The sequence below is a fragment of the Gambusia affinis genome, linkage group LG16 (assembly GCF_019740435.1).
Source record: "Gambusia affinis linkage group LG16, SWU_Gaff_1.0, whole genome shotgun sequence".
NCBI classification, from domain to species: domain Eukaryota; kingdom Metazoa; phylum Chordata; class Actinopteri; order Cyprinodontiformes; family Poeciliidae; genus Gambusia; species Gambusia affinis.
In genome coordinates this window covers 21,135,971-21,151,693 of record NC_057883.1, presented here as the reverse complement: position 1 = coordinate 21,151,693, position 15,723 = coordinate 21,135,971, and the positions used below count along the sequence as shown (strand labels likewise).

The 15,723-nt window shown below is 37.0% G+C and overlaps 3 protein-coding genes across 5 annotated transcripts in view; 1 reads left to right on the top strand and 2 right to left on the bottom strand.

Annotated features, from left to right (window-relative positions):
• The window catches only part of slc38a6 (solute carrier family 38 member 6), a 44,012-nt gene extending 34,052 nt beyond the window's left edge, over positions 1 to 9,960 (bottom strand). For 2 of the 3 annotated variants that reach the window (XM_044141824.1, XM_044141822.1), the window contains exons 1-5: positions 9,588 to 9,717; positions 7,025 to 7,155; positions 6,871 to 6,944; positions 4,728 to 4,780; positions 4,602 to 4,641 (exon numbers count right to left, since the gene is read on the bottom strand). In XM_044141824.1, coding sequence (XP_043997759.1) covers positions 4,602 to 4,641; positions 4,728 to 4,780; positions 6,871 to 6,944; positions 7,025 to 7,155; positions 9,588 to 9,680 — 391 coding nt within the window. In that variant the 5' untranslated portion in view covers positions 9,681 to 9,717. Of the gene's footprint in view, positions 1 to 4,601; positions 4,642 to 4,727; positions 4,781 to 6,870; positions 6,945 to 7,024; positions 7,156 to 9,587; positions 9,718 to 9,878 lie in introns of those variants that run through there. The other variant, XM_044141823.1, reaches the window with a different exon arrangement.
• On the top strand, positions 9,882 to 14,764 carry trmt5 (tRNA methyltransferase 5). The gene is made up of 5 exons (XM_044141821.1): positions 9,882 to 9,981; positions 11,101 to 11,687; positions 12,712 to 12,836; positions 13,396 to 14,035; positions 14,549 to 14,764. The coding sequence occupies exons 1-5, from the start codon at positions 9,974 to 9,976 to the stop codon at positions 14,608 to 14,610; spliced, it is 1,422 nt and encodes a 473-aa protein (XP_043997756.1). The 5' UTR covers positions 9,882 to 9,973; the 3' UTR covers positions 14,611 to 14,764.
• Positions 11,736 to 15,723, bottom strand: part of mnat1 (MNAT1 component of CDK activating kinase) — a 58,270-nt gene continuing 54,282 nt past the window's right edge. The window contains exon 8 of the mRNA XM_044141826.1: positions 11,736 to 15,001. Coding sequence (XP_043997761.1) covers positions 14,881 to 15,001 — 121 coding nt within the window. The 3' untranslated portion in view covers positions 11,736 to 14,880. The remainder of the gene's footprint in view (positions 15,002 to 15,723) is intronic.

Here is a 15,723-nt window from a genome sequence, read left to right as displayed (position 1 = left end):
TAGCCTTGGGAGATCCCCAGTAAAGCCCCCAGTTGGAAGTGGCAGACAAAACACAGGGCTTCAAATTGCTGCAGAGCAGCCAGGATGAGGTTAATCGGGTGAGGAGGGAGCAGGAATGCTAACAGTAATGATCTCTAACGCTAATCCAGGTACTTCCAACCTTTCTCTGCCTCGCCAGGAAACAAGATACTTCCACTTCCCACAGACAGTCAAACAGACAGAAGATCGATTCACTTCCTGTTAGCTCAGAAAAACGTTGTCCAGTGTGAGGAACGCTAAAAGAACAGCAAACTCACTGCAAAACCCCAAAATCTTAATGCGTTTTTTTCTAGTCTCTAGTGAAAGTATCTTGGCAAACTTGAAATTCAGATTGTTGAGTCAGAATTCTGGGCACTGCGCCGTTGCCTAGCAACCCCAGCTCATCACTTAGCAACCCAAGCGGAACGTCAGCACTTTTAGTCAAGTGGTTTCGACTGCTGAACTAGACAAATGCTGAACTTGTCTAGACAATCTAGACAAAGACTAGACTGTCTTTGTCTAGTTCAGAAAGAGAACAGCAAAACCGCAAAATCTTACCAAGTATTTTTAGTATCATGTATCCTAGTACACTTGTTAGTAACTATTTTGGACAATAATTTCTTAATATTGAAAAAGTACTATTTCCACTGGTAAATTTTTTACTTCCAACATCAAAAATATCTTATAAATTCCTTATTATAAGGGAAAAAAATCTGCTTGTGGAAGTAGTATCTTTTGTTTTTATCAACATTAAGGAATTACGGACTTAAAACAAGCTCTTATATCTTGAGGAAAAGTTACTTGCAACTTAGTTTACCAAGATATTTGCACTAGCAACTAGCCCAAAGTTATTTGGTTAGACGTTGTGTGTTTATATGTTTCAGTGTGTGTTCATTGCTGAATTTAAGGGGTTTATGATTGGGGAAGCCAGGCACATGCAGGGCTAGCTGGGACCCTGCAGCCCTGAGGCGGGTCTTTGGCTCTCCTTTAAATAATCCCAGCCATAATCCCTTAGATCCTGTATTTGTTTAGAAAAGAAAATTCCTCCAATAACGCTCTCGCCCACACAGACACAAGCAAGTTCTCTCTATGAGCAACAGCTGCCGTCTCTGAGTGCTACAACTTGGCAGGCAGGGATCCTTCACTCCTTCATTACTGTTTCAGTGTTTTCTTTCTGGGAATCAAAATACTGACATGGCAGCTTGATTCCATCTGTCCATTTGCTTCAATGTTATCTACATTAGAGGTTTTTGATCCACAAGTGACTATCGATGTGATTATTGATCCAGGGTTCCTGCTATCTATGTTGAAACTCAACATTTATTCCAGACTTTTTAGTTTATTTTTCTAGTCGTTATACTAACAAACAGTGAATGTATAATGATTTTATTACAGTGGCAAACATTAGAATAATGAAGCGATGGACAGACAGATGGATTTAAACTCTCAGAGCTGCTTTGGTTAGTCAACCATGAAAAATATTAAAGAGACAGCATGTAAATCAGAGCCAGGAGCAGGGTCTTAGCGCTGTCAATCATCCTCATGTACACGCTGCTCAGTGTTCCAGTGGCGCAGAGACGTCTTACCATTCCAGGAAAATTGTTTATCTGCCATCTAACCAGCCTGATTATTTCTTCCAAAGGGGAAGGTGTGAACAGCATGTACACAAGCATGATTGACAGCGCTAAGACCCTCCTCCTGGCTTTGATTGGTTGTTCCTGACCAAACTGTGTATTTCTATATTTAGAACTGGGAGCGCTGGGAGAATCAAAGAAGCTCAATCTTTTCACAGTTTATCTCATATTATACAACATAAGGACAGTTTTAAAAAAATATATAAATAATAAATTTTTATTTTTAAGATAAAGTTACATACAGCAGCTATAAGAAACAAACTAAAATTCTAAAGCCACATTGACAGAAACACGGGATGCAGCAGGTTAGCTTCATACAGCTGGTCAAACTGAGCACACACTGCAAAAATCACCAAATAATAATAATAATTTTTTTATCTAGTTTCTAGATCTTAAAACACTTGAATTAAGAGAAAACTGACTGAAAAGTAACATTTCAGCAAGAAATAAGAGCTTGTTTTAAGAAAATAATTCATAAATATTGATTAACATTGATGAAAAAATGGCTAGACATTTTTCCCATGTTATTTGTGAAATAATCTTCTAGTGGAACTAGTAGATTTTTATCAATTTTAATGACTTATTGACTGAAAACAAGCTCCTATTTCTTGCTAAAATGTTACTTTTCAGTCAGTTTTGTCTTATCTTAAGATATTTAGACTAGAAACTACAGAAACACTTGCTGAGAGTTTGTGTTTTTGCAGTGCACCACGCACTTCTATAGGAACCAGAGGTGAGATAATACTTACACGACTACTCAAAATGGCCCTTGAGTGAACAAAGAGGACAGTTATCGGCCAAGTGGTAAGAAAACAATCACTGATAATCAGCATGCATGTAATGTTAAAGGAGAATACAGGTGAGTTTTCTGTGTGTGGTCAGTAAATCGCTCCAGTGTGAATCCAAGATGGGAAAGAGCCGCTTTCATTTCATTAGGAGCCAGGAGAGGCCGGCCGGCTGCAGAGCCATGGGGTGGTCAGTAATTAAGGTCAATTGGCTGCTCAGCCTTTGGCAGCGCAGATGAATGTTTACCCAGAGTGAGGCTAATTGCACTCTTATAAAAGGAGCAAATGCACACTGGAGTGCTGGCTCTCTCACTCCTGCATGCTGGGGAAACACCAACACATTAGAGGAGAGGCGAAGATCTACCCAACCGAGCTGCAACTACAGATGAGCGATACGGATTAAACATAACATCTGATTTTTTTCATAACTGATACAATTTAAGAAATTTTTCACTTTCTTTTTTCTTTTTTAAACACCAGAAAGAGAACTGGCAAGAACATATTCAGAATATTAGCAGAAGAAAGACGCAATTTTACAAAATAAATAAATAAATAAACGCCTTAGTGAGAAAAGCTCAGTTTGTGTAGATCTTTCTATGAAATAGTTGCTTTCAAAGTCCTGAAACTGATAATTTTACAATGAAATATTGAAAGATTAAGTATTTCTATTAATTATTGCACTGCAAAAACAGAAGATCTCACCAAATATTTTTGCCTCGTTTCCCATTCAAATATCTGATTCCACTTGAAATAAGAGAAATCTTACCAAGAATCTTTCAGCAATGTATAGGAGCTTGTCAATATTAATAATAATTAAGATAAGTCAATAATTCCTTAATATCGGTGAAACAATACTAATTCTATTGGCAAATTATTTAACTTACAACATGGGAAAAATATTATATTACAAGTTTAAACAAATCTGCCAATGGAACTAGTGCTTTTTCACCAACGTTCGGGAAGTATTGACTTAAAACAAGTTCCAACATATTGCTCCAAAGCTATTTCTGAAATAAGACAAATTTGCACTGGAAACTAAACTAAAACTATTTGGTAAGATTTTAACGTAAAACATATACCAAAATATAACTTCACAAGATGTAAGGCTGAAACGATTAATCGAAGTAATCATGATGAATCAATTATTGAAATGATTGTCAACTAATTTAGCAACCAATTAATCGTTCAGCATAAGGACTCAAAAACTCTATTTGCTGAACAAATAGCATATTTGGAGCAGTAACAAAGTACAAAGTATAGATTAATTTTGCAGTATATATTCATTTAAGATAAAAAAACACACATTTGTTTGTAAATATGTTTTATCCAAAACTGTCTGAGTTTCAACTTCATCTGGTTGAAATTTACTAAAGGAATTATTAAAAAAGGAACTGAATTATTTGTTTGTTGGCATTTTTTATGTATTTGTAATATTGAAAAATCTGCAAAATTTGCCAAATATTTTCAGATTAATTGATTAATCATCACAATAATCGATTATTAAAGCTACCACACTACTTTATTTTCCTAATATTACAACTTTATTCTTGTAATTTAAAACCATTCCTAGCCTGGCGCTTATATTTCACCGTAGAGTTGATCTGAAGTCAAAGTCCAGACAAATGGAAGCTTTAAAACACACTTGTGAAGCAAGATGGCCGCCCTAGGCGACACCACACTGAACAAAGTAACCAAGGATTATGTTGGTGAAAAAAAGTCAGATTTTTCCAAAATAACACTTTCAAAAACCAAAAGTTTGACTAATCAATATAATCCTCTGTGGTGGAGTGGATCCAAAATGCTATTCCTGCCCACAACAGGGAGGGAGCGAGTTTTACCATCAGCAATCAATTAGGGGAGAAGTCATGTTTCAGGCCCAGGGGGAGGGGGTGGAGAGGACGGCGGTTCGAGGTCAGAGGTTATCAGGGAATCTAGATAATGGCCTCACAGGGGGGAGGTGATGAGAAACGAGCAGAGGACATCAGCACAGGATGTTCTGTTCACCAGCAGGAGGCGATGTTCGCCTCCAAAATAAACAAACCGTCCCTGCAGCATTCCTCGGCCAGTCGCAGCTCTGCTTCTCATAAAAACCACATAATCGCTTCATGTCCAGCATGTCAGAAATAATGTCTGTTACTTCGTGTTGAAAAGAAGGCCGACTCACCACCTATATTTTGGATGAGAATCGCTAAACCGACCAAAAGCTGGAGAGAAAAAAACAGAAAGCAATTAGAGCAAACAAACCATTCAAACTGACAACATTAGGAACAATCCTGAAAAAAAAACGTACTTTTCCTGGTTTTTTCAAGGCTTTTTCTCCAAGTTCCTCATACAAGTTGATACCTACAGCAAAATACAGTTAAAAGATTAAAATAAACAAATACTGTAACATGTCCCACTGCAAAAAACACAAAATCTTACCAAGTACTTTTGTCTAGTTTCTAGTGCAAATATCTTAGTAGACTTGAAATGAAACAAAATTAACTTATAAGTAACTTTTCAGCAATATATTGTAGCTTATTTTAAGTCAATAATTCCTAAATATTGATGGAAAAATACTAGTTATACGTACTGGTAATTAAAAGTACTTTTTCATCAATACTAAGGAAGATTGATGTATTTTCTTTTTGTGTTTTTGATTCTATGTAAGACCTTTGAATTGATCTGTAATTGATTTTTTAAAATGCTGTTACACAATTTTGCTGTAGCGGTCAGTGTTACAGCTAATCTGAAGAAGCCTCTGACTGAAGACAGTTTGTTGTTGTATAACAGTCTCATAAGAAGCATTTTGAAGGTTTGCTGTAATTTTTCCTAATTTTATGGAGACTAAATCAATAGAAATCATCGGATGTTCATGCAAGATTGTTTTAGTGGGAATGAGACATTATTTTTACATATCAATGAGCCACAAAGTTCACAAAATGTCACAAAAAGATACCTCCATAAAATATGTGCCACCAATTCATTCAAATGCTCCCAATTAACCAATCAGAAGCTGAAAAAGTTGTGACATCATCAGGGCTTTCCCAAATCGTTTCAAAGGATAGTGACATTAGTAATAAAAAAGGTGATTCTCATTCTGGGATCTAGCAAAGAGAGATCGTTTTTGTGATCCTAATGGACCCAAAGCAGAATAAGTTTAGCCGGATTTAATGTTAGACATTTAAAAAATGATGAGAATGTGCTTTTTACACTGTACAAATACATTTCTGGTTTAAACTGTTTGGAAAAATTTTAATCTTAAAGGAAGTAGGGGAGAAATAGGAAAATATTTCTGTGTGTTGACCAGAAAATAAACACTGGCTTTAACCTAATTTAGTGGCAATCACCAACCAGCATGTCCCACTATTGTTTTTCCTTTTTATCTTCTCTTTGGTCACCTTTGACCCTTTTTGTTCTAATTAATCAAATATCACTTGATTAGGTAACAATCAGGACTTGAATCAGATTGCATTTGGAAACTTTACAGCAAACTGATCAAATCTTGAGTAATGGAAGAACAACTCAGGATGTGAAGTCGACACCAAACAGTGAGGAGGATTTACAGGGAATTAGTTAAAGGGGACGTTTTATGGAAAATTCACATTTTGCACAATTTTCTATTTCCATTTGGGTTTCTACTGCGTCTGAAAAACCCCCCCACCAAGTTGTTTTTTTTTTGTGTTTGGAAAATGAGCCGTTTAAAAACCTCCGGAATGTGACGTTACAAATGAGCAGCCATTGGTGGTTACCTAGAAACCCCAGTGGAGTTCCGCCTGTCACCTAGCAACCCAAGGTGAGTTCCAGCAGGTTTGGTTCGCTGGTTTTAATTCAATAATACTTTATTAATGTCAATTTAAATATTAACCATATATAAATATATATATGGTTGAAACCAATTCTTCTTGGTTGTGTGGGAAGCTCTACTAAAACTTTTCAAAGACTGTACTGTTATGTAATTGCACATGTCCAGGATATAATGATCCACAGAAGAATTGTATATAAAAATCAAGATAATTATGGACAACCCTGACCATCCTCTTCATGAGACTGACTTAGAAAACCAAAATGTCTTCAAACAGAAGCTTCTTCAAATTAGCTGCATTACAGACCACTACAAGAGATCTATGCCCACAGCTATCGCCATCTACAATTACTCTTTGAAGAATGTTGAATTAATATGAGTTGCAACAACATTTTTGAGGTTGAATTTAATTGAATTATGGCAGCCATTTTTACTGAGAGTATAAATGTTGAGTTGTGGGGGCGTGGTCAGAAGCAGCTTATTTGAATTTAAAGTGACAAGACGCCCTAAAACAGACTAAAATCTAATTTCCTATGAATCTCTCTTTTTTGTGCAAACAATGTGATAAACATGTTTTCTATAATCCATAAAGCTATCTCAACCTGTTTGAGGATAAGTCACCTTTACGGTCAGATAGTTTTATTCTCACCTGTTTGGTCACAAAGCGTCAGAAGCAGATGGATGGAATATGCTGCAAGGCTGGACACCAGTACTAACAGGATGCTGGGAACAAAGGGAAAGCACTAAGTACAAAGTGTTAAAGGTTTCAGAAAGAAAGGAGTGGTGAAAGGAGCCTCCCTTACCAAAACTCAACTATCCCTGTGCTGGCCATGGCATAAGCCAGACCCAGAATCCCACTGCCCATGATGGCGTTCATCAGGTTGAACACACAGGAGGCGAAGGAGGCTCCAGTGGCTCTGGTCTGCGCCAATCCCTGCACAGAAAAAAACAAAAAACAAGTAAAACCACAGGAATAGAGACACACAGCTGAGAAAGAAACCTGCTGATTCGTCCTGACATTACGAGGAACAACTGGCCAGGCCCGATGATGGATGTCATAAAACAACACCGCAGGGGCCTGCAGGATCAGGGGATGGAAACGGGAATGGACGGGTGGGATTTGAGCTGCTGGCTGCAGGACAGCTGCCTGAGCTCAGGATAAGGGGAGCTGCACAAACTGCTTGACCCCTCTAATGGGGGATATCCTGGACAGAACAAGTGGCAACTCTGGTGTCGGTGTCACAACAAGCTTGGATTGACCTGCAGCCGAGCGGTCGGATTCACCCCGTTACAGTACTGGAAGACAGGAAGTACCAAGTATTTTCAGTCTAGTTTCTAGTGTAAATATCTCACTACACTGGAAATAAGACAAAACTAGCTTACAAATAACTTTTCAGCAAGACAGGACGTTATTTTAAGACAGTATTTTCTCAAAGCTGAAGTATGTAACTTTTATGAAAAAATTTTTATGCATTTGTTGAAATTGTCATCATGTTGTGACAGTATCGTATAAAACTGATAATCTACGAAAATAAATAAATAAAAATCAAGCTCCTCTGTCTTCTTCCAGTGCCATCAGTCTTAGCGCTGTCAATCATGTACATGTGCATGCTGCTTACCCCCTTTGTTCTCTGCTATGGTACAGTTTCTCCCTGAATGCTAATGCTAGTTAGAACTAAAACAATCTGTCAGTGGAAAAATTTATTTTTATTATCAGATTTAAGGAATTATTCACTTAAAACAAGTCTTAATGACTTTCCTAAAAGTTACTTGTAAGTTAGTTTTGTCGTATTTCAAGTATAATAAGATATTTGCACTAAAAACACTTGATAGGATTTTGTGTTTTTGCAGTGCAGTAACCACATGGAGGTGAATACAGACCAGCTGCAGAGTGAAAAGTCCTGCAGATTTCAATCAAGCAAATACTGCAATCAATGTGCAGAAAGGTGTGTTTGGAACAAGCTCACAGCTGTTTGAGTGACACCGAGGTGAAGCTCATCACCTGTGGTCACTGGAAAATATCGGGCCAGTCTGTTGAACTTTTCCAACCCTTTTCCTCCATCCCCCGCACCTGATAGGAGATTTTATTGATCCAGATGCTTAAGTGAACAGAGGAATGGGGTCGTGATTTAAAGAGAAGAGGAGAGGTACTGTGGCTCAGTTGCAACAGATATTGTCATCACAGAATTTGAGACACTAAAATACGGCAAATATTCACTATGAGCCTGGAGAGAATATGACTGATGAGCCCATAATCTCTAAAACAGAGTTAATGTTAAACACAATCTTGAGTTATTTTTCCTAATGCAGGTTTAATCAGGGGTTCGTCATGTTGGAACACAAGGTCCTAAAGATACCTTTAAAAACGATCAATACCAAGATTCCTATGAGAATTTACCAAAAGAGCTGCTGAAGAGAGTATTTGCCTTTTATTGCATTATTTCCCATTTAATAAAAAAGTTGAAGGTAACAGTTTTGATTTCAATCAGTTTTTCACTAACAGCCTAAAAGCCACATAGTGAATCGATTAAATATGTTTATTTAATTAAACGTTGGTTGAGGCTGGTTGACTCAGGTTTAAAATACAGTCCCAGAAAGTTTGATTGGTTCTTCATTCTGTTTGTGGCTTTAATAAAAGACTACAATATTACAATTTTGTAAATACACAGAACAATTTGCAGTAATTAATTTAAATATATATATGCATATATTTATATTTATGTGAATTGCTGTGAAGAAAGTTTCTTCTGCCTGTGATTGTGTTATTAATTTCTTTTTTTTAATCTCAGTGTATAAAAGATCAGTATTAACACATAACTTTGCATATTTCTCTTTCAGATTCCACTATTGTTAAATTTAAATCAGATATTATGATCAGTTACTTGGTGCTTGAGCAACTTTTTTCTTTTTTTAATCAAATATGGTTTACGCTTACTTCAGTAAATTCTTTGGTGACAACTTTGAACTTTTTCTTCAGTAAAAATCTGTTAAGTTTGAGCTACTTGACATTAATTTTTGGGGACTAATTTAATTTTGACATCTTTTACATAAAAAGAAAAGTAGTGAAGTGGAAAAACATTAAGACAGTCAGATCAAACTATGTAAAATATAAGTGTGCATATTCAAGTACAAAGAAGTGTAAAATGAGACTTTTCCAAACAAAAAATAAAAGCAGAAGTCGGTCTAAACATTTGTTCTCGGAGTGGACCGAGAGTGCTGACGAAAGCAAAAAACTTAAAAGAAACTGAAAAAGTGAAGTCCAGCTCATGTGATTTTGACCATAAACACGGAGATAAAGCAGTAACTTACTGATAAATTAAATTTTTTTATCTTTAACAGACGCAGACGGGATAATTAAATACTCACATTTCCCAACAGAGGAGTATTCTCGCTAAGAGCGGAGTCTCTTTCAGAGAGCCTGGTATAAACATCCGCCTGTTCGCTGCTGTTGATGCTCATTCTGAACAGATAAAAACACAGAACAATATTCGCTCCCTGGTTTTATGAGCACATCGTCTCCAGAAGTCTTATCGGCTCGTCAGCTGATTAGTGTCTTAAGATCCATTTAATTCTTCTTTTTTATTTTTTAACTTAAGCTTGAATCCAATCTTTATCTAAACATATTTTCTCAGCTTGAGATCTTCCCCTCATCCTTACTTCCTGCTCCTTCGAGTTGTAAAGTTGTTGATCAATCCCCAGGCGGCTCCCGTCGAGTGTGGATGACGTAATTAAAGCGTGCCTTTGAACGGAGGATGTTGAGGTGAGTTTCTATCGTTTAACTGCAAACGATAAATATGTGACTTTTTAAATTAAAATCATGTCATCATAAGAGCCGCCATTATGACATGTCGCTTAGAGATTGTATTGTATCAGAAAAAGCGTTACAGAGCGGTTCAAATGCCGATAAACAGTATGCAGATAAACAGTAGCTAAACGTGTCCCCTTTCATCAGTTTTACAGCAGAATACAATTATGTTCTATAATGAAAGCTATCAGTTAAACCGTGAATAACATTTACTAACACGCTACGTCTTTATTTATATTTCAGCTTTATGAATCAGGATACAGTTATCCAGAGTTTGTGTGCTAATCTTTTCTTATATGGGGCAATTAGATGCTTTGATCTCTTAATTCATATTATATATTTACCTTTGTGTGAATATGCGGGCTTTCACTTTGACTTCCTGCTGTTACACTTGAATAATATTTCTATAATAAACCTCATAATAAATTCCTGTAATTATTTAAGAGTAGAGGAGACTGGGCCGGATTTTAACGCATTTAATGGGTTATAGAGCTTCATGCAAAGCTTTTATATAATCCACCCACATTTGTTTACTGCAAAATGCATAATTTTATATTTTTACAATATCATAGTTTGTGAGATGAAATTAACATTAAGAAGTTGTAAGACGTTTCCAAAATACTTACAAATAAAAACTACACTGTAGAAAACACATCAAAACCATGTTTGAATAAAAAAGAAAATAGCAAGATTTTCTTTTATTAACAGCTGTTTTACAGCTTTTATTTATTTTGAATTGCTAAGATTATAAACTTGAAATAATATAATAAACCATTAAAATGGAGAATAAGTAGTAGTTTCATGACAACTGTTGCTGAAAATACCAAAGAAATTAAATTGAAAGTTATGGTTTAGTATCGGTTATACAGATAAGGAAATAGACTTTTAAGGAAATTAGTTTTTTAACTCATCAGCATCAGAAAATGATTGAAGAAACATCTAAGTCTGTTTCTGAGAAAACAACACAGTCTGAGCAAATGTCAGAAGAAGTATCTTGTTTGCTTTTATGTAGTTGTATTTTTAAAGTTTCATACATCTGATTTTTTCCTCCATTTTTACTTTGCACCTCAACAGATTCCTCTCCAGAACATTTGAATCCGTTCAAACTCAAACAAAACTCGGTTCTGCTGCTGTTCGCCAGAGTTTCCTCTTTTCAGACTCGGTCAGTTCTGGGTTCGTCGGGTGGGCCGCGATGGAGCCCAAACTGTACCGACCCCCTCCCGAGGTCCGGGGCATGACCTCTCTGGACAAAGACGCCTTCACACAGACCATCACAGTTCCAGCTCTGCAGGTACCAACCAGGGTCCTAAATAAAGTCGTGAAGAGCCTGAAGAAGTCCACTCTCCAGTGCCCAGGTGTGCATCGGGTGGTTCCAGGCAGCGAGGAGGGCAGCAGTTTCCGGTTGGTCCTTCTGGACCCCCAGAGGGTGTCGTCGGCCAGTTCGTTCAGTGAGGCTGAAGCGGAGGCACTCAGGTCGTTCGGCGTCTCTGATGAGCTGCGACAATACGACCTGAAGCTGACCTACGACAACCTGAAGACGGAGGAGGTGCTGGAGGCGGTGCTGCCTCAGGGACAGGATGTGACCTCAGCGTTCAGCCGAGTGGGACACATCGCCCACATGAACCTGAGAGACCACCAGCTGCCGTACAAGAACCTCATCGGTAGGACTGGACGATATGACTGGAAAAATGATCACAATAACAACAAGAGAGACCTGCATTTCATTTAATGCTTTGGTGATTTGCATAGAGTTAGAAGAGCGAAACAAATCAAGTTTTACAAAGAGACGGGTTCATGACTAAATTTTACATAACAGAATATGCAGAAAGAATTTGATTTATTGCGTATTCAGGTTGTACCTAAGTAACAAATTACTTTTGAAAATAAGTAACTTTCTTATGGAAGTAATCAGTGATAGTAACTAATTACTATTTCCAAGTAACTAGACCAACTGAGCATGTCACAATAACAAATTTAGCTGTACGATAAATTGTCCCATAAGTTATTGCGATAAACAATAATATTGTTGTTTTGAGACAATTTTTAAGTAACATGAATGCAAGAACAGAGTCTCAAAGATCAATAAACTTTAAATTCTAATAAATATTTAAAATTTATAACTGAAACATTTTTAATATCCAAAAGAAATAAACAAAACAACAATAGGAATAAATTTTAGCTGCATCCGCTGTTACAAATAATCAAATGTTCACTAAAGAAATGCTGTTTATGCATTTTAGGCAATACAACTTTTATTTGCTTATTTATTTGGATCTTTTAATGTATTTCTATCATAGTACAATTTTTTTTAAAAATCTCTACAATGTGACCATTTTTTATCTGATAAATCAATTGATTAATCGTCAGAATAATCAATAGAGTTGCAGCTGGTCGTGCTAAATATGACGTCATACAGAAACCCAATATAATTACCCACTCTTCAAAATAAGAAAGACAAGAGGACATATTAATTAACTGAGGCAGAAAAATAATTAGTGCTAAAAAGAAGAAAACATTGATCTGATTTTTCTAACTGAATTAACATGATTTCTAAATATTTCTGTGAAATTAACCTGCTGTGGTAAAAATGTAAAACATTTAAAATATTTTTCTTAAGCTAATAGATAATAGATATTAGCTGTATGTGGTTGACAAAGTTCAGATTTTCTGCTCTTTCTTCTGTAGGTCAAGTCATTATGGACAAAAACCCAGGAGTCACATGTGTGGTCAACAAGACGAACATAATCGACTCAACATACCGCAACTTCAAGATGGAGGTTCTGGCTGGAGAGGAAAACATGGTCGCCAAAGTATGCGCAGTTATTTTATATGGCTCACTCCCACATAGATCAATTAACCTGAGAGGTTTACTTATGTTCAGTCCATTAATTTAACTAACTAGTTCTAAGGTTAGTTAGCATGGCTACCGATGACGACAGATAAACGGTTTTTCTGTAAGTTGTTTAGCATATTTAGCAGCAAGTACATGGGGTTGTTTGACAGCGCTAAGACCCGCCTCCTGGCTCTGATTGGTTGTTTTTGGTGGTGTGTTTCTTAGGACGGCACTAGTAGCTTAGAAAGAAGGAGATTGATTCTTTCAGATTATCTATCTCATATTAAACTGCCTCAACATGCTGACAGTTTCAACAAATATGTAAAAAACATTTTATAAAAGCTACATACAACTGCAGCTTTGATAAACAGAATAATTTGCTGAAAAATAATGTCAGTGATGTAAACGATTATAAAGTAACTGCATTCTGTCTTTACTGCTCCAAGTACCTACAATAACTCACTGAATAAATATTTAATTTCTCTCTTTTTGAAGTTTTGTATCTCACTCTTGCGCCTCATCTTCTGTCCTTGCAGGTGAAGGAAAACGGCGTGACTTATGAGTTTGACTTTTCTCGCGTCTACTGGAACCCCCGGCTGAGCACAGAGCACCAAAGAGTGGTGCAGCTGGTTAAACGTGGCGACGCCGTGTTCGACGTCTTCGCCGGGGTCGGACCCTTCGCCATCCCGGCCGCCCGCCTCGGCGCCAAAGTTCTGGCCAACGATCTCAACCCGGAGTCGTACAGATGGCTGCAACACAACTGCAAACTAAACAAGGTGGAGAGCAAAGTCCAAACCTTCAATCTGGACGGCAGAGATTTCATCCGCGGGCCTCTGAGGCGGGAGCTGCCCGCTCTGCTGAAGGGGGAATCTGCCGTCCATGTGGTCATGAACCTGCCTGCGCTGGCGCTGGAGTTTCTGGACGCTTTCCGGGGCCTCCTGCAGCCAGAGCCGACCTGCGACCAGAACCTTCCCACAGTGCATTGCTACGGTTTCTCTAAGCATGACGATCCGGAGGTGGACGTGGTGCAGAGGGCGTCCCGCAGCCTCGGGTTCCCTCTGGAGAACGAGTGCTCCGTGCATTTTGTGCGTAACGTGGCACCAAACAAGGACATGATGTGTGTGAGGTTCACTGTTCCTAGAGACGTTCTTTACTGCAGCAGCGAAACCAAAACAGGTGAGAAACAAACCTGAACACAAAACATACCGACTCTGCTTATTAACAGTATTCACTTCTTTGGATGTTTTACAAATTAATCATTATAAAACTACTTTTTTTTTTTACAAAAAAAGTACAACACAAACCTTTTAAAAGTGACCTGTTATGCTTCTTTGAGTACATTTATGCTCTATAGGATTCCTGTAGCCAGGAATAATTTTCCTGTCTACAGGAAATTTCTTATTTTCTTGCAGCCATTTAAAATGAACGACATGTTCTGTTGTCTTTCCCATTTTATAGATAGATGGATCATATTTAAACCAGTACAAAAATGGTGTAGCTCTTGCGTTACATTTTGCATCATTTTAGTTAAACAATGTTTTTCCTTCTAATCTTTTGTGTTTGGATGACTAAGGAAGCTGCTGTTTTGAGCTTCCAGTTATAAATATATATTTTTAAAAAGTATTCACTCTTTTTTAGCTGTCTTCTAATAGATTAAAATGTTGATTTTCGTATTATCTGTGTTCACAGAATCATCTGAGGAACCGGCCCCAAAGAAACCAAAGTGTGAAGACGCTCCAGATTTAACATGATTCCACATCTGATTGGCTTTTTTTTTAGGACTTTAAGTTTAATTTTTCAAACAATATTTTAGTTTTATGCCCTTAAATTGATTTTTTTTCTTCTTATGAGACTGTACATGATTACATTTGAGTTTTAAATAAACCCACAAAATGGAAAAATAAATTTTTCTTACTTTATTTAAAAATAACATTAATGGAAAACAAAAAAATCTATACAAATCTTTATGAAAAGCGGGTCAACGTTGACGTCACAGAGATGGTAAAGTCGTATTTGTCCATTCATCCACTGACAGAAAACAGGCCGCTGAAAGCGTCCTGGATGGCGCGGTAACACGCCAGAGCCGAGGTGTATCCTCCCGCCGTGTCCTGCGGCATGGCGGCCCGGACGTGGTTCAGATACCTGACAACACAGGAAAGGCGTAACTCAGTACCAGCAGCAGCGACATACTTTAAAACTTTCCCTACTGACAAAATGGTATTTAACACTTTTGGACCCGTTAAGGTCACTAAAACCAGAAACAGTTGAGGAATTTGCAGCTGAAAGTTTCATCAAAGTCTGTGCAGTTACCACAAACTCACCTGATCTGAAAACTTACCCACAGAAACTTCTCAAAGTATCTGAAAATAAACCCAGAACCTTAAAGTACAAGTTCTGTTGGCATTAGCCAACTCTCTCACTCTCTGGTTACCTAGCAACTCACTGTTCTATGGTTACCTAGCAACAACCTGCTGAGTAACTTGCACAGCAGTTATAACTGCTTAAAAAAGCAATGGCGTGGAAAGGTCGTGACTGGTTCGGTAGTATTTCTGATATTTTAAATGAAGAAACTAATCAATAATAATCGATAGACTGATATGAAATGCTTATGTTTTTCAGTCATATTGTTGGTATAATTTAAAAATAAAAGTCAATTTCTTTCATATCGGATCAAAATTAACAATTTTAATCACATTTTTTCTTACTTTTTTTTTCTAAAAAATAAAATATTTTCAAAAGGTGGCTTTTATTTTAATAATTCCTCCTGAGAATTGTTGTGTAATTACATAAACTATAGCTACATTACTGTAATAAAGACAATTTTACCAGAAGAACATCTTCAAATTAAGAAAAAAAATTCTAGA